The 23,323-nt window shown below is 40.2% G+C and overlaps 1 protein-coding gene across 1 annotated transcript in view; it reads right to left on the reverse strand.

Moving 5' to 3' along the window:
• The window catches only part of eps8l3a (EPS8-like 3a), a 27,238-nt gene extending 4,533 nt beyond the window's left edge, over positions 1-22,705 (reverse strand). Inside the window, exons 1-16 of the mRNA XM_034166594.1 lie at positions 22,143-22,705; positions 15,290-15,366; positions 15,147-15,211; positions 14,874-15,032; positions 14,641-14,793; positions 14,496-14,560; positions 11,206-11,333; positions 10,989-11,128; positions 6,353-6,452; positions 6,055-6,128; positions 5,886-5,960; positions 5,628-5,773; positions 5,393-5,537; positions 5,230-5,306; positions 5,048-5,144; positions 1,521-1,622 (exon numbers count right to left, since the gene is read on the reverse strand). Coding sequence (XP_034022485.1) covers positions 1,521-1,622; positions 5,048-5,144; positions 5,230-5,306; positions 5,393-5,537; positions 5,628-5,773; positions 5,886-5,960; positions 6,055-6,128; positions 6,353-6,452; positions 10,989-11,128; positions 11,206-11,333; positions 14,496-14,560; positions 14,641-14,793; positions 14,874-15,032; positions 15,147-15,211; positions 15,290-15,366; positions 22,143-22,207 — 1,668 coding nt within the window. The 5' untranslated portion in view covers positions 22,208-22,705. The remainder of the gene's footprint in view (positions 1-1,520; positions 1,623-5,047; positions 5,145-5,229; positions 5,307-5,392; positions 5,538-5,627; positions 5,774-5,885; positions 5,961-6,054; positions 6,129-6,352; positions 6,453-10,988; positions 11,129-11,205; positions 11,334-14,495; positions 14,561-14,640; positions 14,794-14,873; positions 15,033-15,146; positions 15,212-15,289; positions 15,367-22,142) is intronic.
• Between the last annotated feature and the right edge of the window lie 618 nt (positions 22,706-23,323).

Consider the following 23,323-nt stretch of genomic DNA (forward strand, 5'->3'; position numbering starts at 1 on the left):
GTCTCGCACTGTGAAAAGTCCTTAAAGCGACAGAATCACCTCAAAATCTCTCACCAGCTGTTAAAATTTTCACTGAAAACCAGCTTAATTTTTCGAACCATGTCCACTTCGATGTGTCTCACAGGTTTAGAAAAAAGTTTGATCAAACAAAGTGCCAGTCTCTCAGCAACTTCTCAGACAAAGGAATTCCGACGTGGGGCTGGACGACTCCTCCCACAAGGAGTGCTCACAGGCGAATGACGTCACCGACAGGCATGGAAAAACTCACGCATGCGCACGAGGGTTCAAGCATGTCTGACGTAAAAACATATGAATGAAATCCATATAGTTTTTGAAAAAAATAAAAAGGACCTATACTTTACGGACAGCCCTCGTATTCTGTGCCTTTAAGTAAAGTGGGTGCTGGGTGCTGGTTTCTGCTTGATCTCTGTCTTCGGTTAAACAATCCCCGTCTCCGTTTTTGATAGCAGTGTGGATCACCTGAATTACCTCACTAGTCAACTAGTCTGGTACTAACTAGCCATGGTATACTATTAGCACTAGTCATCCTCGAAATATAGTTTGGCAGACTTACAAAAAAGGACATTTAAAGGTCTATTGCCACTCTTTTTTTTTTTTTTTTTTTTTTTTTTTTTGATTTAAGTCAAAAATAATTTTCTTTGGCTCCACTATAAGTTTATTTATTCGCCTTTAAATAGGGGATTCATAATATCACATTACCAATATGATCAAAATTCATATTGTTTCAGAAAAATTATTCCCCTGAAGAAAAAATTTCAAGACACCAATATAGTCTGTGGTAGCGATCATAGGGACATCATCAATCCTGTGGGGACTTCCTGCGACTTGTGTCAAGGATGCTGGGAGGCACATGGCAACAGCCAATCAGAATAGAGAAAGGCACGGTGACATCAGCTGGCTGCTCGCTTGAACAAAATAAACCGAGATGGCGGAAAATGCTTCAGAACATCTTATTTGTGTATAAATCTAATCATATATTTTGTAAAGGTTAGTGAGAAATAAACCTAAAAACCCTGTTTTTGAAACCAGGTAACACCTCTGAAATGATTTACAAAACATCTTACAGATGTTGGCGTGCATCCCTTGTGTACGTGCATCACTCAAGGTCAAAGGTAATTTCCAGTCATTTCAAAACCTGATGCATGTGCACTCGCACTTCCTGTAGACAACATTAAAAGGAAAATAGAACATTTGTTACGGAATTCTTCCCCTGTTTTGCACGTTATATTCTTTGGCAAATGGATAAAAAGTCAAAATTTCTATCCCGGCTCAAAATCGGCCATTTCCCAGACACACACTGCTGCTTCTGAGTCGGTAAATGTTTGATTTGCTGAAGTGCATTTTCAAATGGACTGTTGATTTTTTTTTCCTGGACACGGTAAGGCACTGACATTTAATCCCTGACAATAAATCTGTTCATTGTCATAAACTGGTTTTGATGCTTCCTATAATTGTTTAATTTGTCCTTATTTTTGGCGTTCATGGTGAACTTTAACCACCTCTTCAGGCTGCTCTTGGATCTGCATGACATTATTGGGTACAAAGCCCTCGTCTCCTCTGGCATTCCTCACTTTCCACCATTGCCTTGATGTGTCCAGCAGCTGTGGATGGACGGAGGACATGTTAGCTGAAGATACAGTCAATCAATTCAATCAATCAATTTTATTTATATAGCGCCAAATCACAACAAACAGTTGCCCCAAGGTGCTTTATATTGTAAGGCAAGGCCATACAATAATTACGTAAAAACCCCAACGGTCAAAACGACCCCCTGTGAGCAAGCACTTGGCGACAGTGGGAAGGAAAAACTCCCTTTTAACAGGAAGAAACCTCCAGCAGAACCAGGCTCAGGGAGGGGCAGTCTTCTGCTGGGACTGGTTGGGGCTGAGGGAGAGAACCAGGAAAAAGACATGCTGTGGAGGGGAGCAGAGATCAATCACTAATGATTAAATGTAGAGTGGTGCATACAGAGCAAAAAGAGAAAGAAACACTCAGTGCATCATGGGAACCGCCCAGCAGTCTAAGTCTATAACAGCATAACTAAGGGATGGTTTAGGGTCACCTGATCCAGCCCCAACTATAAGCTTTAGCAAAAAGGAAAGTTTTAAGCCTAATCTTAAAAGTAGAGAGGGTGTCTGTCTCCCTGATCTGAATTGGGAGCTGGTTCCACAGGAGAGGAGCCTGAAAGCTGAAGGCTCTGCCTCCCATTCTACTCTTCCAAACCCTAGGAACTACAAGTAAGCTTGCAGTCTGAGAGCGAAGTGCTCTATTGGGGTGATATGGTACTATGAGGTCCCTAAGATAAGATGGGACCTGATTATTCAAAACCTTATAAGTAAGAAGAAGAATTTTAAATTCTATTCTAGAATTAACAGGAAGCCAATGAAGAGAGGCCAATATGGGTGAGATATGCTCTCTCCTTCTAGTTCCCGTTAGTACTCTAGCTGCAGCATTTTGAATTAACTGAAGGCATTTCAGGGAACTTTTAGGACAACCTGATAATAATGAATTACAATAGTCCAGCCTAGAGGAAATAAATGCATGAATTAGTTTTTCAGCATCACTCTGAGACAAGACCTTTCTGATTTTAGAGATATTGCGTAAATGCAAAAAATCAGTCCTACATATTTGTTTAATATGCGCATTGAATGACATATCCTGATCAAAAATGACTCCAAGATTTCTCACAGTATTACTAGAGGTCAGGGTAATGCCATCCAGAGTAAGGATCTGGTTAGACACCATGTTTCTAAGATTTGTGGGGCCAAGTACAATAACTTCAGTTTTATCTGAGTTTAAAAGCAGGAAATTAGAGGTCATCCATGTCTTTATGTCTGTAAGACAATCCTCCAGTTTAGCTAATTGGTGTGTGTCCTCTGGCTTCATGGATAGATAAAGCTGGGTATCATCTGCGTAACAATGAAAATTTAAGCAATGCCGTCTAATAATACTGCCTAAGGGAAGCATGTATAAAGTGAATAAAATTGGTCCTAGCACAGAACCTTGTGGAACTCCATAATTAACCTTAGTCTGTGAAGAAGATTCCCCATTTACATGAACAAATTGTAATCTATTAGATAAATATGATTCAAACCACCGCAGCGCAGTGCCTTTAATACCTATGGCATGCTCTAATCTCTGTAATAAAATTTTATGGTCAACAGTATCAAAAGCAGCACTGAGGTCTAACAGAACAAGCACAGAGATGAGTCCACTGTCTGAGGCCATAAGAAGATCATTTGTAACCTTCACTAATGCTGTTTCTGTACTATGATGAATTCTAAAACCTGACTGAAACTCTTCAAATAGACCATTCCTCTGCAGATGATCAGTTAGCTGTTTTACAACTACCCTTTCAAGAATTTTTGAGAGAAAAGGAAGGTTGGAGATTGGCCTATAATTAGCTAAGATAGCTGGGTCAAGTGATGGCTTTTTAAGTAATGGTTTAATTACTGCCACCTTAAAAGCCTGTGGTACATAGCCAACTAATAAAGATAGATTGATCATATTTAAGATCGAAGCATTAAATAATGGTAGGGCTTCCTTGAGCAGCCTGGTAGGAATGGGGTCTAACAGACATGTTGATGGTTTGGATGAAGTAACTAATGAAAATAACTCAGACAGAACAATCGGAGAGAAAGAGTCTAACCAAATACCAACATCACTGAAAGCAGCCAAACATAACGATACGTCTTTGGGATGGTTATGAGTAATTTTTTCTCTAATAGTTAAAATTTCATTAGCAAAGAAAGTCATGAAGTCATTACTAGTTAAAGGAATACTCGGCTCAATAGAGCTCTGACTCTTTGTCAGCCTGGCTACAGTGCTGAAAAGAAACCTGGGGTTGTTCTTATTTTCTTCAATTAGTGATGAGTAGTAAGATGTCCTAGCTTTACGGAGGGCTTTTTTATAGAGCAACAGACTCTTTTTCCAGGCTAAGTGAAGATCTAAATTAGTGAGACGCCATTTCCTCTCCAACATACGGGTTATCTGCTTTAAGCTGCGAGTTTGAGAGTTATACCACGGAGTCAGGCACTTCTGATTTAAAGCTCTCTTTTTCAGAGGAGCTACAGCATCCAAAGTTGTCTTCAATGAGGATGTAAAACTATTGACGAGATACTCTATCTCACTTACAGAGTTTAGGTAGCTACTCTGCACTGTGTTGGTATATGGCATTAGAGAACATAAAGAAGGAATCATATCCTTAAACCTAGTTACAGTGCTTTCTGAAAGACTTATTCCCCACTGCTGGGTAGTCCATCAGAGTAAATGTAAATGTTAAGAAATGATCAGACAGAAGGGAGTTTTCAGGGAATACTGTTAAGTCTTCAATTTCCATACCATAAGTCAGAACAAGATCTAAGATATGATTAAAGTGGTGGGTGGACTCATTTACATTTTGAGCAAAGCCAATTGAGTCTAATAATAGATTAAATGCAGTGTTGAGGCTGTCATTCTCAGCATCTGTGTGGATGTTAAAATCGCCCACTATAATTATCTTATCTGAGCTAAGCACTAAGTCAGACAAAAAGTCTGAAAATTCACAGAGAAACTCACAGTAACGACCAGGTGGACGATAGATAATAACAAAACTGTTTTTTGGGACTTCCAGTTTGGATGGACAAGACTAAGAGTCAAGCTTTCAAATGAATTACAGCTCTGTCTGGGTTTTTGATTAATTAATAAGCTGGAATGGAAGATTGCTGCTAATTCTCCGCCTCGGCCCGTGCTATGAGCATTCTGGCAGTTAGTGTGACTTGGGGGTGTTGACTCATTTAAACTAACATATTCATCCTGCTGTAACCAGGTTTCTGTAAGGCAAAATAAATCAATATGTTGATCCATTATTATATCATTTACTAACAGGGACTTAGAAGAGAGAGACCTAATGTTTAATAGACCACATTTAACTGTTTTAGTCTGTGGTGCAGTTGAAGGTGCTATATTATTTTTTGTTTTTGAACAGATACAGCTGTTGTGAAAATGGTTGGCAAGTGATCGTTTGTTTGGTGTCGTTTATGCTCACCTCAACCATCTCTCCCTTGGCGACACTGAGCTCTCTTTGGTTTCTCGCAGTGAACTCGCCAAAAACGGGTACGCGAGGTAGACTGGACTCACCTCGGCTGAGAAACACTAGCATGTTACAGAACTGTGACATTCAAAATGTTAATAGTTTGATACATACTTTTATATTCTTGGAGAACTTACTGCTGTGCTGGCCGCTGTGGTGGCCGCTGTGCTGGCCGCTGTGGTGGTAGAGGTGGCGATACCTGCTTGGGTGAGGTCTGCAAGAAACAATAGTTGGTTTTTAAAAACTTAGAATTAAGTTCCTTGCAGGCTTCACTCTGGAGGGTTTTATGTGACACTTCACCTGGACTGGTGCTAATTTTGGACTTGCCCGCCACATCTGAGGTTCCATGCCTTCAGGTGCTGTTGTGACTTCAGGAGGCTGCCAACCATCAGACAAGTCCAGACTGTAGGACGGGATGTCCTCATCATCCTCTGGCCATTTGGTGCTAGTCACAAATTCACAGGGCACTTTAGTGATGACTGTCAGGATTTACATGGACAAGCCTGTAAGCTTCGAACACTACCCACTGACCCACCTTGGAATGTTCCAGGGGTCTCCCAGCGACTGCCACAGCTGGTCCTCCTCAGTACTCGCCTCTTCACTCAAAAGACGGATACACTGGGGCGTCAGCAGGGGTGCCACAATGGTTAATGGCAGATCCTCCGAGCAGTGAGACACCAACTGGGCAAGACGAAAAATCAACAGTGTCTATTTACAAATCTTGTCCTGGCAGTGATGGTAAATTCATGAGAAAAATTAATAACAAATAACATAAAACAATCAAATGACTTACAAATTCTATTGCAGAGAAGAAGGAGTGAACAAAGTCGGGAACACTGGGATTGTCTGTCTGTCCATTGAGGTCTCCCTGTCAACAACATGACATGCACAAATAACAAACACACACAGTAGGAATGCTCGTGTCCAGCACACTGCACAAATGTATCACTAATGACCCTCACCAGAAGGTTGAATCCATACTTGATCTTATGGAAACATGCTGCAAACTCCTCTGCAGGGGGCATTCCCTCCAAGGCTGCACAAGTTAAAAAAAAAAAAATGTATATTACACGTCTGGAGTTTACACCATGAACGGCATCTGACATAAATGTTAAAATTAATGAAATGGTCACTGTGGTGACCAGGAGTAACAACTGGTAAAACTGATGGAATAATGATGATTCCAGTCCATGTACTATTCATCCAAAGTTGTAGCTCCAAATATTTGGGATATAGAAGTGATGTATCACGTTAAATTACCTTTGCCCTTTTTCTTTTTCTTCTTTCCGTTTTTAGCGACTACTGCGGCCACATGCCCCCCAAAAACTTCAACATCATTGGCGATGTGATTCAGTATGTCCTGCAAACAAATAAGAGGCTCAGTTAAAATTCTTTAAGCACATAAAACCCATTATTCTCTGGTAACTGAGCAAACACACAAAGTTAGGTTTTTTTTTTTGTACCAGCTTTGGTGCATTTGCATATATACATTCCTAAATCTGATTCAATCCTGATCTCTGCCAATGTGACTGTTGTGAAAACAGCCAAATCACATACAGGTCACTGTCCATCCATCCATCTTCTCAACCTGCTCCTTGCGCTACCCTTGACTACACTATGACTTTTTCCAACCAGCTCATGTTCTCCATTCCCACTTGTCTTTGTGCTTCCTAGCTTTTCTGGACATGTTAAGGTTTCTAACTTTTTTTTTTAACTTACATTTTTGCATGGCTCTTGGGATATACTTTTAAAAAAAGCATACATTGCTTAATAACTTTGTTTATAGTACCAGAGAAGATTCCCATTTGTCTAAATCTGAATCAATCAATCAATATCTCTCTCTCTCTCTCTCTCTCTCTCTCTCTCTCTCTCTCTCTCTCTCTCTCTCCTGTCTAAAAAGGTGCACCCAAAAGTACTCTGAAATATGAATACCAGGAAATGGTTTTACTGGGAAATAATGGTGTTTTACTCATTTCAGAAACCCCAAAGTTTGTCCTGCAAGACATTAAAGTCTAGGGAAAATGCTGCAGTTGACCCTAATTCAGAGAACAAAAATTGTTGAGTTCTGTGCAGTGCATCCTACGGGCTGACTTGAATCTCTTTCCAGACAAAATTCAGTCTGAGTGAACCAACTCCCCAGCAAAGAGCAAGGAGACTTGAATTTGCTTGGTGGTTTCCCGGAAAACTGGAGACGGATAATTTGTTTCTTAGGAAACATCAGGCGAGTAGGTTGCATTGATCATGTGGTGTAAAAGATAAAGGGTTAAAACATCAAAAAGGAAAGACTTACGGTGGCCCTGAAGTGCAAAACACAACAGCAAATCGCACAGCACAACAGCAAAAGAGAAACGACATCAATATTAACCAAAACGGAAAAGGTAGGTACCTTTGGACGTCACGAATCGTTGCTGATTGGATGGTGGTCTGTCCTGTCCTGTAAACCGGAAGGTTTACGTTTTCAAAATATGAGTGCCGCTAGTGAAAATGTACGTGCTCTTATGAAAGAATATTTTGATGCAAGACATGAATATAACGTTATATTGGATATGCTGTCGACAATTCATAACATGAACATTAGTTTTCGTACGCTGAACACACATTTAAAAGAAGCAGGGCTGAACAGAAGACTAAATTATTCCCCACTCCTGGAGGTGAGGCGTGCAATTCTGATTGAGCTGGAAGGATCGGGGCAACTCTTCGGTTATCAGACTATGTGGCAAGCTCTCCAACAAAAACACAGGATTCGCGTTAAACGTGATGTAGTCATGAGGTTATTGGAACAACTGAATTTGAAATAAACTGAAACCATAAATGGTTTCAGTTTATCATACCCATCTACATGCCATATGTAGTTTGGACCCATGGAGTGATAGGTACGTCTTGTAAACCTCCTGCGTGTTCTCAAAGCCGTCCCTCGTGGATTCAGTTGTAATTTAGTCTTCTGTTCAGCCCTGCTTCTTTTAAACGTGTCTTCAGCGTACGAAGACTAATGTTTATGTTATGAGTTGTCGACAGCATATCCAATATGATGTCATATTCATGTTCTGCGTCAAAATATTCTTTAATAAGAGCACATACATTTTCACTAGCGGCGCTCATATTTTGAAAACTTGTAAACCTCCCAGTTCACAGGACAGGGCGGACCACCGTCCAATCAGCAGTGATTCGTGTCGCCCGAAGGTACCTACCTTTTCCGTTTTGGTTAATGTTGTTGTCGTTTCTCTTTTGCTGTTGTGCGATTTGCTGCTGTGTTTTGCACTTCAGGGCCACCGTAAAGACTGAAGTAAAAACTGTGCATTGGGGGAAAAAAATTACATGCTTCGGCCACATGGTCATGCAGAAAATGTCTGATAATATTGATTGATTTTTCTGTGCTGTCAAAATACTTTTGGGTACTTTTTTGAGACACTCTCTCTCTCTCTCTCTCTCTCTCTCTCTCTCTCTCTCTCTCTCTCTCTCTCTCTCTCTCTCTCTCTCTCTATATATATATATATACAGTCAGGAAAATAAGTATTTGAACACCCTGCAGTTTTGCAAGTTCTCCCACTTAGAAATCATGGAGGGGTCTGAAATTTTCATCTTAGGTGCATGTCCACTGTGAGAGACATAATCTAAAATAAAAAAATCCGGAAATCACAATGTATGATTTTTTTTAAGAATTTATTTGTATGTTACTGCTGCAAATAAGTATTTGAACACCTACCAACCAGCAAAATTCTGGCTCTCACAGACCTGTTAATTTTTCTTTAAGAAGCCCTCTTATTCTGCACTCTTTACCTGTATTAACTGCACCTGTTTGATTTGTTACCTGTATAAAAGACACCTGTTCACACACTCAATCAATCACACTCCAACCTGTCCACCATAGCCAAGACCAAAAAGCTGTCTAAGGACACCAGGGACAAAAGTGTAGACCTGCACAAGCCTGGGATGGACTACAGGACAACAGGCAAGCAGCTTGGTAGAAGACAACAACTGTTATGATTACACTATGTAACAAATTTTTATTTTTGTTTTGTTCCTGGCTACACAGTGTGTTTTCCTAACCTGTTATACCTTAAATAAATAGAAAATAGCTGTTATTCCACAGAAACTTTGCTTCTGTGATCAGGACAATGATTTTTGAAATTTATCTGTTTTCAAGAATATTCTCGATTCGCCTTCACTACTACTGAGTAGTCTTCTAGAGTATTCTTTAACTGCTAGAACTGTCCAGAATTTTCTAGAAGTTTCCAGAATTATCTAGAAATTTCAAGAAACTTTTAGAACTTTCTAGAACGTTAAAAAAAACGTGCTGAATGTAGTCATTTTTCCATAGACTTTAGACATAAGCTGTTGAAATATAACACTTAGAAGCCAGGAACAAAAATTGTGTTACATAGTGTTATTTATTAGAAAGTGGAAGAAACACAAGATGACTGTCAATCTCCCTCGGTCTGGGATTCCATGCAAGATCTCACTTTGTGGGGTAAGGATGATTCTGAGAAAGCTCAGACCTGGTCAGTGACCTGAAGAGAGCTGGGACCACAGTCACAAAGATTACATTAGTAACACATGATGCTGTCATGGTTTAAAATCCTGCAGGCAGCAAGGTCCCCCTGCTCAAGCTAGCACATGTCCAGGCCCGTTTGAAGTTCACCAGTGACCATCTGGATGATCCAGAGGAGGCATGGGAGAAGGTCATGTGGTCATATGAGACCAGAATAGAGCTTTTTGGAATCAACTCCACTTACCATGTTTAGAGGAGGAGAACAACCCCAAGAAAACCATCCCAACTGTGAAGCATGGGGGTGGAAACATCATACTCTGGGGGTGCTCTTCTGCAAAAGGGACAGGACGACTGCACCGTATTGAAGGGAGGATGGATGTGGTTATGTATTGCGAGATTTTGGCAAACAACCTCCTTCCCTCAGTAAGAGCATTGAAGATGGGTCATGGCTGGGTCTTCCAGCATGACAATGACCCCAAACACACAGCCAGGGCAACTAAAGAGGGGCTCGGTAAGAAGCATTTCAAGGTCCTGGAGTGGCCTGGCCAGTCTCCAGACCTGAACTCAATAGAAAATCTTTGGAGGGAGCTGAAACTCCAAACCTGAAAGATCTAGAGAAGATCTGTATGGAGGAGTGGACCAAAATCCCTGCTGCAGTGTGTGCAAACCTGGTGAAAAACTACAGGAAACGTTTGACCTCTGTAATTGCAAACAAAGGCTACTGTACCAAATATTAACATTGATTTTCACAGGTATTCAAATACTTATTTGCAGCAGTAACATACAAATAAATAATTTAAAAAAAATCATACATTGTGATTTCTGGATTTTTTTTTTTTTTTTTTTTTTTTTTAAGATTGTCTCTCACAGTGGACATGCACCCAAGATGAAAATTTCAGACCCCTCCATAATTTCTGAGTGGGAGAACTTGTAAAACTGCAGGGTGTTCAAATACGTATATATCTCTCTCTCTCTCTCTCTCTCTCTCTCTCTCCAGAGAGAGAGACAGAATCAGATTCAGGTCACTTTAGGTAGCAATGTGAACTAAGCCTTTGAGATTTACATATACTTGGGCTGGGGGGGGCGATCAACCATTGCAAAAGTATGACTGTTAAATTTAATTAGATTTTTTTTTATGAAAAGTTTTTTTCATGTAATGTAACTTTTAATAACATTTTCATTTTTAGTATTTTAATTTGTTCAGGTGGAATTATTATATTTGTATGCTTCACATCAAAATTAACCACATCATAAGCAAAATGTAACAGTTAAATAACATGTTGCACTGAGCCATTGGATCATGACACCACTATAATCTACTTTAAATTAAAATAAGTAATTATATAAGATCATTTCTGGAGCACAACATAACTTTCACTGATTCTGTGTTACAAAAAGTACACCAACCACATTTCTGTCCAACTCTGTGTATGGTCGAAAAGGCTCTTCTTCATTGGTGGAGGGTTGCATTGGCTTTTCCTGCTTTTTGGGAGGAGTGGGCACCTCTTCAGCTACGACGACACCAGGTTCATACAGATCGTCATCTTCTTGATGTACAAAGAAATACAGATTTGATTTTGTATTTAATAACCAAGCCATCATCTATGTCCTGCCTCTTTCTCACCATAGTCAAGATTTGTGCATTCATATCCTGAGACATCTGCAGGCTTCTTCTCTGTGGATGCAGCAGATGAGGGAACGCAAGGTAGATTACGAAGGCCCACAATTGAAGCTGCGTTTCCTATGTTGCTTCTTGAAAAGGTGTGAGAGGAAAATTATTCAAGCAAAATAAAACACAACCATTACTAAACAGAAAGAAAAGAGGCCAGTATTTGTGACCACTCAATTTTGATTGGTTATTACAAGTGTTCCTGGAATGCTGTTTCCACATCAGACCACCTCTTCCTGCAATTTTCATCATTCATCAGCTCCTCAAATTACTCCCTCCACTTTCTCAACATATTCTCCTCAATTATCAGCACATTGTCATCTGCATATTTTATCATCCTAACCTGTTGCACGTCATTTCTAACTCAATTTCTCTGTTTGGCCAATCAGTACAAATACTGTACTTTTCTCTTTCCTTAGGGTTGAGCTTCACATATAACTCACTCAACATCTTTTCCTGGGCCTTTGCCACCTTTCTCTTTACCTTACTCTGCATCTCCTTGTACTCCTGTTGACTTTCTTCATCTCTTTAACTATTCCACTTCCTTTTTGCCAAGCTCTTCCTGCTTATAGCTTCCTGTTCTTCCTCATTCCTACACCAGGTCTCCTTTCTTACTTTCTTTGTCCAGATGTCACACCAGTACCTTACTGGCTGTCTCCCTCTTCATGCTGGCAGTAGTTGTCCAGTCCTCCAGCATCTCTTCACCTCCACCCAGTATCTGTCTCGCCTCCTCTCTGAATTTCATGTTATTCCTCCTTCAATTTCGACCCATCATCTTTAGTTCATATTTGACTCTTTTCCTCTTCTTCACCTCCAAAGCCATCCTGTAAACTACCATCACCTGCTGTCTAGCTACGCTCTCTGCTGCCACCATTGTACAATCTCCAATTTCTTTCAATGTCAGGTTGCATTTCCTGTGTCAGACATAGTCCACCTAGTGGGCCTCATGTATCAATGTTGCGCACTTGTGGCGTGCGTTTACGGCGTAAACTTGAAATACACCAAAGTTGCCGTGACATGTATCAAGCAGTGCGCACCTGCCCATTTCTGGCGTACGCCTGACGTGATCTTGATAAATGCGGCGGGTGGAAACGATCGTAATTATAATAAACACGCCCATAAATATTCAGACTCCGCTTCAGACACACCCTCATTTTACGACATGGAAGCCGGGAGACGGCAAAGAAAAAGAACTCCACCAATCACGATGCGTGCCAATAGAGCGTCAAAAGCGGCTGTCATATCAATTGTTTTGTAGTATAATCAAAAAAGTGTTACAGTGGTCCCTCATTAATCGCTGGAGTTACGTTCTAAAAAATAGCCCGTAATACGCGAAACCGCGACGTAGTCAGCGTTATTTTTTACAATTATTATAGACGTTTCAAAGCTGTAAAACCCTCACTACACAGTTTATACACTTTCTCAATCAGGCATGAACATTTTCTCACTTTTCTCTCATGTGTAAACACTCTCAAAGTTCAAACCTTAGTAGGAAAATAATACCAAACTGTTTTCAGACCCAAACATTTGTTTGATAAATAAAAATAGAACATTTTCCTATAAATAATTATGATGGCATTTAGAACTAACGAATTAATTTTAACGATCAACGAACGAGGTCGGACACATAAGAAATTATTAATAGTGACTGACCAGTATGTCACAGATCGGGCCTCTGTGTCCTAACAAACACAGTTATGAGTAGTTGTTGCCGCTCTTTTCTCTTCTGGGCAACAAGATTCTTATAAACAGATACGCAGAACACTGTAAAAAAAGAAAAGAAAAAAAAGGCATGCAAAATTGGACTAAATACTCCGCGGGACTCCGAGGCCACGACAGGTGAACGGCGTTATAGCGAGGGACCACTGTATTCTTTTTTCACATGTCAATAATTCTTGACGTGGATATTTGCTCGCTCAGTTAACAAGACTCGCCTAATCTGTCAGATTTCTTTATTTTTTAAATGTATTTCTGTATTTATTTTATTGTGACAACCGAATGGAGACGACAAAACCTGGTTGCAGCACGGGCGAATTAAGGGAATGATGAAACTACAGTTGTTATTATCAATTTCATAGTCTAAAACTATCACACCACATAAAGTTAAGCTCAGCGCTGCTCTGGCTCCAGGCTCGAAGTCTGGAGAAAAAGGCGAGCAGCGCTGTCTTTGCAGTCAGCGCTGTGACCACGGATCGTGCTCCATAACAATCCCGCAAAGGCGGGATTTGTATTGATTATTATGTAGTATAATCAGGAAAGTCTTATTTATGTAACATATGCATTGATTTGTATAATGGCACTGTTTATCATGTTGATCATTTTTATGTGGATTCCAGCGCTGGTTCATTTTGGTGTATAATTTACGCCACCTCTCGACCTGGTGTATATTTTCAGCGCAGCGTACGCCAACGACCACATTGATAAATGCCAAGTAGCGCAGCTGTTTTGGCGTACACCCCATATACGCTCAAATATTGCCGTACGCAACGTTGATACATGAGGCCCAGTATGTGTACTTTCCTCCACTCTTGTACATCAACCTGTACTCCTCCTCCTTAAAATACTGTAAGTATTCACCAGTTATTTCAATCCTTATTTGCAAAATCCACGGCCATCTGTCCGACCTTCCACATTCCTCTCCTTGACATGGTGTGTACCTAAAACCTGCTCTCATTATCACTGTTTTCTTCGCCAGCATGCCCATTGAAGTCCGCTCCAGTCACCACTCTTTCTTCTGTGTACACTCTCACCACCTCATCTCCACACATTTGTGCACTGTCTGAAATTTTTCCCTGGTTTTCATACATAATTTCATTGAAACGATCACTAACATTAACATTTTGTGAATTCACTTGATATGTTCAACTTTTGAAAGCATCTAGTCTTTCCTTCTGAGAACATTTTGGTTTTGTGATGTTTTTTGTTTGTTTTTTTTATGTCTCATGTAAACTGCTATAGTTAACTGTCAGGTTTTAATTTTATGTCAATCAGGAATTGTACGTGTCAAGTAATATCCTTTAATTGACTTTGCTGTGTGCACATTCTTTATTGAAAGCCAACACTGTCATCAGAACTTGTTAAAATTACTTCATTAGATTTTCAGTAATCTGCTCAACAAATCGACAGATGTTTAGTGAAGATAAATATTTTTGTTTCTATGCCTGCACACATACACATACATACACACACGTGCGCGCCACACACATATATATCTATAAAATTCTGGAGCCACCACTGAAATGTACCTGGTGTTGGAATTCTCACGTCTTCGTGAAAGTGCTCGTGACAGATCCTTCTGAACATAGTCAGCCTACAAATAAAGACATTCACTCACTCACTTCCTTCACGTGGGCCTCATGATGAGTGTCGCTGCCGTGCACGTGTCCTCACCCTGACATCCTCACACTGAAACATGAACACAGTTGTTCTCTGTGTTCTGCCTTGCTGGCGGACTGACACTGTGAGCAGGGAGTCAAACACGGCTTCGTCCAACAAGGCCTTGAGCTCCAGCACATCGCTCAAGGACAGTGAGTCCAGTTCCTCCTAATTAAACATAAGAAACACTTTGAAACCACTGAACCAACGACACATGACACAGCTCGGGGTCAGTGGAGTTGGCGGACCTTAGTTTCTGTGTCTGTGAGCACCAGGTTTCCGCCCTGCATCCTTAGCAGCATAGTCTGACCCCACACGCGACCCATTCCTTGCAGAAGCTTCAGGCGCTCCACACAGTCAGCTACGTTTCTCAGCTCATTTCCATCCAGGTCACAAGTGAACAGGTGCTGCAGGAGAAAAGGAACAATAAAGAGGTCGCAGTTGCTTGTGACCCACCTTTGCATGGGCTTATAGAAATGCAGCAGGTGCAACAGTGGACATGAGGACAAACACGTTAGTACCTCCACTTTGTACTGAGGTTTGTTCATCATCCTGTTTATGGATTCTGCATACTCTTTCCGTTGAACTGGATGAAATGCAAAACAAACATTTGTAAACTGAAACCAAACATGTTTGACTGTTGATCACAGTGCTGGTAACTTACTGTAAATCGACCTGGCACTAGGCCGTGACACACTTGACATCTCTGATGACACCTCATCCATCGTGGAATAACCACCGCTGCAAGAATAAATAAATAAAAGACATCAGAAAGGCTAATGCATACCCTGCAACCTCTGCACACCACAATATACAGTAGTGTTCAGAATAATAGTAGTGCTATGTGAATAAAAATATTAATCCAGGTTTTGAGTATATTTCTTATTGTTACATGGGAAACAAGGTACCAGTAGATTCAGTAGATTCTCACAAATCCAACAAGACCAAGCGTTCATGATATGCACACTCTTAAGGCTATGAAATTGGGCTATTAGTAAAAAAAACGAAAAAAGTAGAAATGGGGGTGTTCACAATAATAATAGTGTGGCATACAGTCAGTGAGTTCATCAATTTTGTGGAACAAACAGGTGTGAATCAGGTGTCCCCTATTTAAGGATGAAGCCAGCACCTGTTGAACATGCTTTTCTCTTTGAAAGCCTGAGGAAAATGGGACAATCAAAACATTGTTCAGAAGAACAGCAGCGTAGTTTGATTAAAAAGTTGATTGGAGAGGGGAAAACTTATATGCAGGTGCAAAAAAATATAGGCTGTTCATCTACAATGATCTCCAATGCTTTAAAATGGACAAAAAACAAAACAAAACAGAGACACATGGAAGAAAATGGAAAACAACCATCAAAATGGATAGAAGAATAACCAGAATGGCAAAGGCTCACCCATTGATCAGCTCCAGGATGTTCAAAGACAGTCTGGAGTTACTTGTAAGTGCTGTGACAGTGAACACAGTGAAGCATGGTGGTGCAAGCATCATGATATGGGCATGTTTCTCCTACTATGGTGTTGGGCCTATATATCGCATACCAGGTATCATCATACAACTAAATACTAGTTTAGTGATTCACAGGATTGCTAAAAAAGCAGTTTGAACATAATAGTTTTGAGTTTGTAGCGTCGACAGCAGATGCTACTATTATTGTGAACATCCCCTTTTCTACTTTTTTTTTACTAATAGCCCAATTTCATAGCCTTGAGAGTGTGCATATCAGGAATGCTTGGTCTTGTTGGATTTGTGAGAATCTACTGAATCTACTGGTACCTTGTTTCCCATGAACCCATGTAGTCATGGGTTCATGCCCATTGACTCTTGCTTGCCTCTACTGGTGGTTGGCTCTCACTGCGGTATTGTATCACTTCCTGTTCCGGAGCACAGCGGTGTTTTTCTGTATCTGTTAGCTGTTTAATCTGTGCAGTTAGATTGATCTAGTTATCTAGATTACGATTTGTTTCCCAGTGTAATCTTTACGTGCCTTAACTAAAGCACTCCTTCTGCTGAATCACCTCTAAATTATTTACACATTATTCACTTTGCTTGTTTTTAGGAATCCGCTAGCTTAGCGTAGCTACTAGCTCTTAGCCGATTTAGCATGGTGGCTTCTCCTGTCTCTCCCGCACCTTTCTGCTCTGGGTGTGAAATGTTTAGTTATTCCTCGGCCTCCTTTAGCAGTAACGGTACTTGTAATAAGTGTAGCTTATTCGTAGCTTTGGAGGCCAGGCTGGGCGAATTGGAGACTCGGCTCCGCACCGTGGAAAATTCTACAGCTATCCAGGCCCCTGTAGTCGGTGCGGACCAAGGTAGCTTAGCCACCGTTAGTTACCCCCTGGCAGATCCCGAGCAGCCGGGAAAGCAGGCTGACTGGGTGACTGTGAGGAGGAAGCGTAGCCCTAAACAGAAGCCCTGTGTACACCGCCAACCCGTTCACATCTCTAACCGTTTTTCCCCACTCGACGACACACCCACCGAGGATCAAACTGTGGTTATTGGCGACTGTTTTGCGAAATGTGAAGTTAGCGACACCAGCAACCATAGTCAGTTGTCTTCCGGGGGCCAGAGCAGGCGACATTGAAGGAAATTTGAAACTGCTGGCTAAGGCTAAGCGTAAATTTGGTAAGATTGTAATTCACGTCGGCAGTAATGACACCCGGTTACGCCAATCGGAGGTCACTAAAATTAACATTAAATCGGTGTGTAACTTTGCAAAAACAATGTCGGACTCTGTAGTTTTCTCTGGGCCCCTCCCCAATCAGACCGGGAGTGACATGTTTAGCCGCATGTTCTCCTTGAATTGCTGGCTGTCTGAGTGGTGTCCAAAAAATGAGGTGGGCTTCATAGATAATTGGCAAAGCTTCTGGGGAAAACCTGGTCTTGTTAGGAGAGACGGCATCCATCCCACTTTGGATGGAGCAGCTCTCATTTCTAGAAATCTGGCCAGTTTTCTTAAATCCTCCAAACCGTGACTATCCAGGGTTGGGACCAGGAAGCAGAGTTGTAGTCTTACACACCTCTCTGCAGCTTCTCTCCCCCTGCCATCCCCTCATTACCCCATCCCCGTAGAGACGGTGCCTGCTCCCAGACTACCAATAACCAGCAAAAATCTATTTAAGCATAAAAAGAAAAAATAATATAGCACCTTCAACTGCACCACAGACTAAAACAGTTAAATGTGGTCTATTAAACATTAGGTCTCTCTCTTCTAAGTCCCTGTTGGTAAATGATATAATAATTGATCAACATATTGATTTATTCTGCCTTACAGAAACCTGGTTACAGCAGGATGAATATGTTAGTTTAAATGAGTCAACACCCCCGAGTCACACTAACTGTCAGAATGCTCGTAGCACAGGGCCGGGGCGGAGGATTAGCAGCAATCTTCCATTCCAGCTTATTAATTAATCAAAAACCCAGACAGAGCTTTAATTCATTTGAAAGCTTGACTCTTAGTCTTGTCCATCCAAATTGGATGTCCCAAAAACCAGTTTTATTTGTTATTATCTATCGTCCACCTGGTCGTTACTGTGAGTTTCTCTGTGAATTTTCAGACCTTTTGTCTGACTTAGCGCTTAGCTCAGATAAGATAATTATAGTGGGCGATTTTAACATCCACACAGATGCCGAGAATGACAGCCTCAACACTGCATTTAATCTATTATTAGACTCTATTGGCTTTGCTCAAAAAGTAAATGAGTCCACCCACCACTTTAATCATATTTTAGATCTTGTTCTGACTTATGGTATGGAAATAGAAGACTTAACAGTATTCCCTGAAAACTCCCTTCTGTCTGATCATTTCTTAATAACATTTACATTTACTCTGATGGACTACCCAGCAGTGGGGAATAAGTTTCATTACACTAGAAGTCTTTCAGAAAGCGCTGTAACTAGGTTTAAGGATATGATTCCTTCTTTGTTCTCTAATGCCATATACCAACACTGCAGAGTAGCTACCTAAACTCTGTAAGTGAGATAGAGTATCTCGTCAATAGTTTTACATCCTCATTGAAGACAACTTTGGATGCTGTAGCTCCTCTAAAAAAGAGAGCTTTAAATCAGAAGTGCCTGACTCCGTGGTATAACTCACAAACTCGTAGCTTAAAGCAGATAACCCGTAAGTTGGAGAGGAAATGGCATCTCACTAATTTAGAAGATCTTCACTTAGCCTGGAAAAAGAGTCTGTTGCTCTATAAAAAAGCCCTCCGTAAAGCTAGGACATCTTTCTACTCATCACTAATTGAAGAAAATAAGAACAACCCCAGGTTTCTTTTCAGCACTGTAGCCAGGCTGACAAAGAGTCAGAGCTCTATTGAGCTGAGTATTCCATTAACTTTAACTAGTAATGACTTCATGACTTTCTTTGCTAACAAAATTTTAACTATTAGAGAAAAAATTACTCATAACCATCCCAAAGACGTATCGTTATCTTTGGCTGCTTTCAGTGATGCCGGTATTTGGTTAGACTCTTTCTCTCCGATTGTTCTGTCTGAGTTATTTTCATTAGTTACTTCATCCAAACCATCAACATGTTTATTAGACCCCATTCCTACCAGGCTGCTCAAGGAAGCCCTACCATTATTTAATGCTTCGATCTTAAATATGATCAATCTATCTTTGTTAGTTGGCTATGTACCACAGGCTTTTAAGGTGGCAGTAATTAAACCATTACTTAAAAAGCCATCACTTGACCCAGCTATCTTAGCTAATTATAGGCCAATCTCCAACCTTCCTTTTCTCTCAAAAATTCTTGAAAGGGTAGTTGTAAAACAGCTAACTGATCATCTGCAGAGGAATGGTCTATTTGAAGAGTTTCAGTCAGGTTTTAGAATTCATCATAGTACAGAAACAGCATTAGTGAAGGTTACAAATGATCTTCTTATGGCCTCGGACAGTGGACTCATCTCTGTGCTTGTTCTGTTAGACCTCAGTGCTGCTTTTGATACTGTTGACCATAAAATTTTATTACAGAGATTAGAGCATGCCATAGGTATTAAAGGCACTGCGCTGTGGTGGTTTGAATCATATTTGTCTAATAGATTACAATTTGTTCATGTAAATGGGGAATCTTCTTCACGGACTAAAGTTAATTATGGAGTTCCACAAGGTTCTGTGCTAGAACCAATTTTATTCACTTTATACATGCTTCCCTTAGGCAGTATTATTAGACGGTATTGCTTAAATTTTCATTGTTACGCAGATGATACCCAGCTTTATCTATCCATGAAGCCAGAGGACACACACCAATTAGCTAAACTGCAGGATTGTCTTACAGACATAAAGACATGGATGACCTCTAATTTCCTGCTTTTAAACTCAGATAAAACTGAAGTTATTGTACTTGGCCCCACAAATCTTAGAAACATGGTGTCTAACCAGATCCTTACTCTGGATGGCATTACCCTGACCTCTAGTAATACTGTGAGAAATCTTGGAGTCATTTTTGATCAGGATATGTCATTCAAAGCGCATATTAAACAAATATGTAGGACTGCTTTTTTGCATTTACGCAATATCTCTAAAATCAGAAAGGTCTTGTCTCAGAGTGATGCTGAAAAACTAATTCATGCATTTATTTCCTCTAGGCTGGACTATTGTAATTCATTATTATCAGGTTGTCCTAAAAGTTCCCTAAAAAGCCTTCAGTTAATTCAAAATGCTGCAGCTAGAGTACTGACGGGGACTAGAAGGAGAGAGCACATCTCACCCATATTGGCCTCTCTTCATTGGCTTCCTGTTAATTCTAGAATAGAATTTAAAATTCTTCTTCTTACTTATAAGGTTTTGAATAATCAGGTCCCATCTTATCTTAGGGACCTCGTAGTACCATATCACCCCAATAGAGCGCTTCGCTCTCAGACTGCAGGCTTACTTGTAGTTCCTAGGGTTTGTAAGAGTAGAATGGGAGGCAGAGCCTTCAGCTTTCAGGCTCCTCTCCTGTGGAACCAGCTCCCAATTCAGATCAGGGAGACAGACACCCTCTCTACTTTTAAGATTAGGCTTAAAACTTTCCTTTTTGCTAAAGCTTATAGTTAGGGCTGGATCAGGTGACCCTGAACCATCCCTTAGTTATGCTGCTATAGACGTAGACTGCTGGGGGGTTCCCATGATGCACTGTTTCTTTCTCTTTTTGCTCTGTATGCACCACTCTGCATTTAATCATTAGTGATCGATCTCTGCTCCCTTCCACAGCATGTCTTTTTCCTGGTTCTCTCCCTCAGCCCCAACCAGTCCCAGCAGAAGACTGCCCCTCCCTGAGCCTGGTTCTGCTGGAGGTTTCTTCCTGTTAAAAGGGAGTTTTTCCTTCCCACTGTAGCCAAGTGCTTGCTCACAGGGGGTCGTTTTGACCGTTGGGGTTTTACATAATTATTGTATGGCCTTGCCTTACAATATAAAGCGCCTTGGGGCAACTGTTTGTTGTGATTTGGCACTATATAAAAAAATTGATTGATTGATTGATTGATGTAACAATAAGAAATATACTCAAAACCTGGATTAATCTTTTTAGTCACATAGCACTACTATTATTCTGAACACTACTGTAAATGTACAAGTAGTACATATGTCTGCAAAGGCGTTTTTGACGATGCATGGATTTTGTGTGCCTTCATTGTGAAGTCATTCACAGATACCTTTCTGATCAATATATGCTTCAGATCATCCACCTGGTCTTCTTGGTTGTTGAGATTTATTATAAAATGTGTTTTTCTAACCTTTCCTTGACCATTGAACAAACTACTCCAAAATCCCATCACCTCTGGATATCTATCCAAGTAATATTCCCAACAGATTTGAAGGAAATTCATCCAACTATTAGCTATCGCAACTTTAGTGATGTGTTGGGAAAAGGTGTAGTCAGATTGAATCAATACCTGCTGCTTAAATGACATATAAGGGTGATTCTTAGACTACGGGCACTTATTATGTCCTTTGATCATATTGTATGAAAAACAGAAAAAAGGGGAAATTTCACACTTTTATAGTTATCTTTACAATGAAAGTGTGTTAAGAAATTTGTTCTAGTAGTCTATGATGACTTTTTCACCTTTTTTTCAGCATCATTATATGCAAATATTGCCATTTTGTGCTTGTCCCACACCCAGACTTTTGATCTTCAATGATAAAAATGAATGGTAAAGAAACGTTTTTTTCTAATGTTTTAAAATATCTCTGAATAAAATATCAGTAAAATAATCAAAACATAATTGGGGTATTCAATGTCATACAACTGTTGTGATTTTTTTAAACAAAATGTAGTTGTCCCACACTATTGCCGTAATTTCCACCACAACACTGTAATGTCCCTTTAAACAGTTTGTATGAAAGATTGTTTGGGTAGTTTATATGGAGATAAACAGTGACATCAGAGCACATGTATATAGCGCCAAATCACAACAAACAGTTGCCCCAAGGCGCTTTATATTGTAAGGCAATGGTGTGGTGGAAATTACATTTACAAGGCCAATATTGCCCGTAGTTAAAGAATCACCCATAAACTATTAACACCCACTTGGACTGGAAGGATTCGGCATAGCTGTTGGTGTCATTGCCAAAGGTACTGTTGCTTCGGAACATCTCCAGACCCAATAGACCTGCCCTGTATGATAGGAGATTACATGCATGTAATGTGTGTAACATCAGCATTGGTAACACCAGAGATATGTTCACAATGGGGCCAACCGATTATTTTTGATCACACAGTTGTACCAAGGAAAACTGAATGAAGACTTCACTGAAATTAAAGCATTTTGCAGACAGTTGCTACAAGCTCATAAGCTGCTGAAGGTATTAGATCATGTGCTCATTGTTTATCTGCCATCTTTGGTTGGCATGACAAGTGAATCTTTAATTTAATTCTGTAATATTCTTTCATTTTGAACCTTCTTGCTCAAAGGAGATGTGGTGTGAGGTTGAGCAAATCGCCGCATTACTGAGCATGGACTGGAAGAGGATAGGTTGTAGTTTGACAGATTTCCATCAAACACCCCCCACCCCACCCACCCCCAAAAAAATGATCACCAGAAATGGAGGAGAAAATGGAGTAATCTTCATCAAGTAGATGCTGTCCGGTCCATAGGTATTTGGACTATGATGCAATTTTTTTGTGTAATTTCTGCTTCTGTACTACCACAATGCATTTGAAATAAAACCATTAAAATGTGCTTGTAGTGTCAACTTTTACTTTAATTCAGACTTTAACAAAAATATCACATTACTTGTATTTGTATGTACAATCCCTCTATTTTCATATGCCAAAAAATAATTGGACAAAACAAAATATAAGGATCATTAATCCAAATCCACCCCCTGCCCATCACTGACTCATCAGCACTGCACTGTAATCTGCCTAATAATGTCATGTTTATGATGTATTAAAATATATCAGGGTACATTTCAAAACCGCAACCAGTGACTACTGTGTGTGATAAATAAACACAAATAGTTAAGAAATACAACCTATCTGTGGCAATAGAATTGAACAAATCCCCAAAATAAAGAAGGTGTAATGAATGGCAGTCTTTAAAAAAAAACTGAGGCACTTATATAATAGTAAAAAAAATAATAACACTAATAGAATGAAACAACAGACCAAATGCCGACTGGTGATTTAAAAGATGTTGGCAATTCTGGTTCGATTCTTATTTTTAAACTTTCATCTTTAATGAGCTGCACAGTCACTGTTTGGTGTAT

Source organism: Thalassophryne amazonica, chromosome 3 (genome assembly GCF_902500255.1).
Source record: "Thalassophryne amazonica chromosome 3, fThaAma1.1, whole genome shotgun sequence".
Taxonomy (NCBI): Eukaryota; Metazoa; Chordata; class Actinopteri; order Batrachoidiformes; family Batrachoididae; genus Thalassophryne; species Thalassophryne amazonica.